This window comes from Juglans regia, unplaced genomic scaffold (assembly GCF_001411555.2).
Source record: "Juglans regia cultivar Chandler unplaced genomic scaffold, Walnut 2.0 Scaffold_203, whole genome shotgun sequence".
Lineage (NCBI taxonomy): Eukaryota > Viridiplantae > Streptophyta > Magnoliopsida > Fagales > Juglandaceae > Juglans > Juglans regia.
Window position 1 is genome coordinate 12484 of NW_023351212.1, and position 2145 is coordinate 14628.

The 2145-nt window shown below is 41.3% G+C and overlaps 1 protein-coding gene across 1 annotated transcript; it reads left to right on the forward strand.

The window, feature by feature from the left end:
• Positions 1 to 429: 429 nt before the first annotated feature.
• Positions 430 to 1071, forward strand: LOC118345283. Its single transcript, XM_035686937.1, has one exon. It carries the CDS (start codon positions 430 to 432, stop codon positions 1069 to 1071), a length of 642 nt encoding a protein of 213 aa, XP_035542830.1.
• Positions 1072 to 2145: the final 1074 nt, after the last annotated feature.

Genomic DNA, 2145 nt, shown 5'->3' on the forward strand with positions numbered 1-2145 from the left:
AAACATGTCTTTTATGACATGAATTTATTCAGTTTATTCATTTAATGTTTTTTTAAGACAATTTTATTAGACATTTTATTTCATAATAAATTTCAGTTTATTTTTCAATTATGAAATTAGAGAATCTCTTGTCGGCTTTATTTTTCATGAAAAATACGTGACACACCTAGCCTATGGGAATGGGGTGTTACAATTTGGTATCAGAGCCGGTCGATTCTGTAGAGTTTTCAAAAAAACAAACATTTTGTAAATTTTTAGTTAAAGTTACCTAGGATGCTCCTAGCCTGCTCGCGAGTAATCAAGGTTTGTGTTTGAATACTTTATAGTTTTTACTAGTTAGAACCATCAATGTAGTTTGTTTCATTGTCATTGTTTTTACGTTCTTATCAAATACTAGATAATTGTTATTATGACATCTTGACGTAAATCATGGCCCCCGACACTAGAAATCACCCAAACCGAGAGGGATCTTTTGGATATAATCAGAATGATAATCCGGACCATCTGGTCGCAGCTACTACCCAATTCTTTCAATCAATGGTTAGCGACCAATTTATGGCACCTAGAGCTCCACAGGCCGGTTGTACCTTGGAGCAATTTTCCCGCCCGCATCCCCCTACTTTCGATGGCAGATTGAATTCCTTAGATGCGGAAAGCTGGATTGAACGTATGGAGCAGATTTTCGAAATGCTCTACTACACAGATGATCAGAAGGCGAAATATGCCACTTACCATTTGATTGACATGGCAAACAAGTGGTGGAAGTCGACTCGGGCTTTGGTTCAGTTGGAATTAGGGGAAGCAGTCCCCATTTCTTGGGAGCATTTCAAGAAAATCTTTCTGGACCACTTTTTCCCTCGAACTCTTCAGGAGTCGAGAGCTCGCCAATTTATGGATCTTACTCAAGGATCAATGACGGTAGTGCAGTATGCTATGACATTCATGGAGCTTTCTCGTTTCGCTAGTTACTTAATTCCGGATGAGGAAAAGAAGGCTGAAAAATTTGAGCATGGACTGGATTGTAGGATTCGAGAACGTGTCCGTACTCTCAGGATTCAGAGTTTCACATAGCTAGTCACCCGAGCTACCATTGCTGAAGAAGACCTCCAAGAAAACATTGAGTACAACAACCAAAGGAAGCGCCAGCAACAACAACAACTCCTAGCAGTGTCACATAAGGACAAGAGGCCTCACATCATGAATCGTCAAGGGCAACCACCAGCAGGGCAAGCTTACCCCACGTGGGCAACATGTGGGAGACGACATTTGGGAAAGTGTATGTATGGCCAGAACGTGTGTTTCAAGTGCGGGAAGCCAAACCATCTAGCTCGGGACTGCCCAATTAAGAAACCTGGGGAACCAGGTAGGAGCGAAGGACAGAAGATGCAGGCTACAGCGAGGGTTTATACCCTTACCCCTATTGATGCTGAAGCATCAAATGATGTAGTCACAGGTACCTTTCGTTTTCCTAAATTTAGATATCTTTATAGAACGATGAATAAATTGCATGATCCTGATAGCTCTAAGTTGTTATGTCATTCATATAGGCACATTATCGTTGTTTTCACGTCATGCCTCCATTTTATTCGACTCTGGTGCTACTCATTCTTTCATTTCAAATCATTATGCACCTTTGACTGAGAAGATACCTGAACCACTAGAACCTAGTATGTCTGTTGCTATGCCCTGGGGGATCATATTATTTGTGATTCTGTGCTAATTGGATGTCCGATAGAGACTCAATGGAGAATTCTACCTGCGGACTTAATCATATTTAATATGTCCGAATTTGACGTGATTCTGGGAATGGACTGGTTATCCCGGAACCATGCCTGTGTGGACTGCTTTAATAAGACAGTAGTCTTTAAATCCACAGTTGGGGAGGAGTTTAGTTTTCAGTCAGTATGAGAAACTTCCCCTCCTCGTGTAATCTCAGCTTTGCAGGCCACCCGACTTTTGAGGCAAGGGTGTATGGGATTCCTAGCAAGTTTGATCTTACCACCAGAAGATGGACTCAAGATTGAAGACATAAAAGTAGTTAGAGATTTTAAAGATGTGTTTCCTGAAGATCTTCCAGGATTACCCCAGGATAGAGAAGTTGAGTTTGCGATTGATCTCACTCCAGGAACGGCGCCTATATCTAAG

Coding starts and splice junctions, on each gene's coding strand:
- LOC118345283 (XM_035686937.1), top strand. CDS start 430: ATGGCCCCCGACACTAGAAATCACCCAAACCGAGAGGGATCTTTTGGA.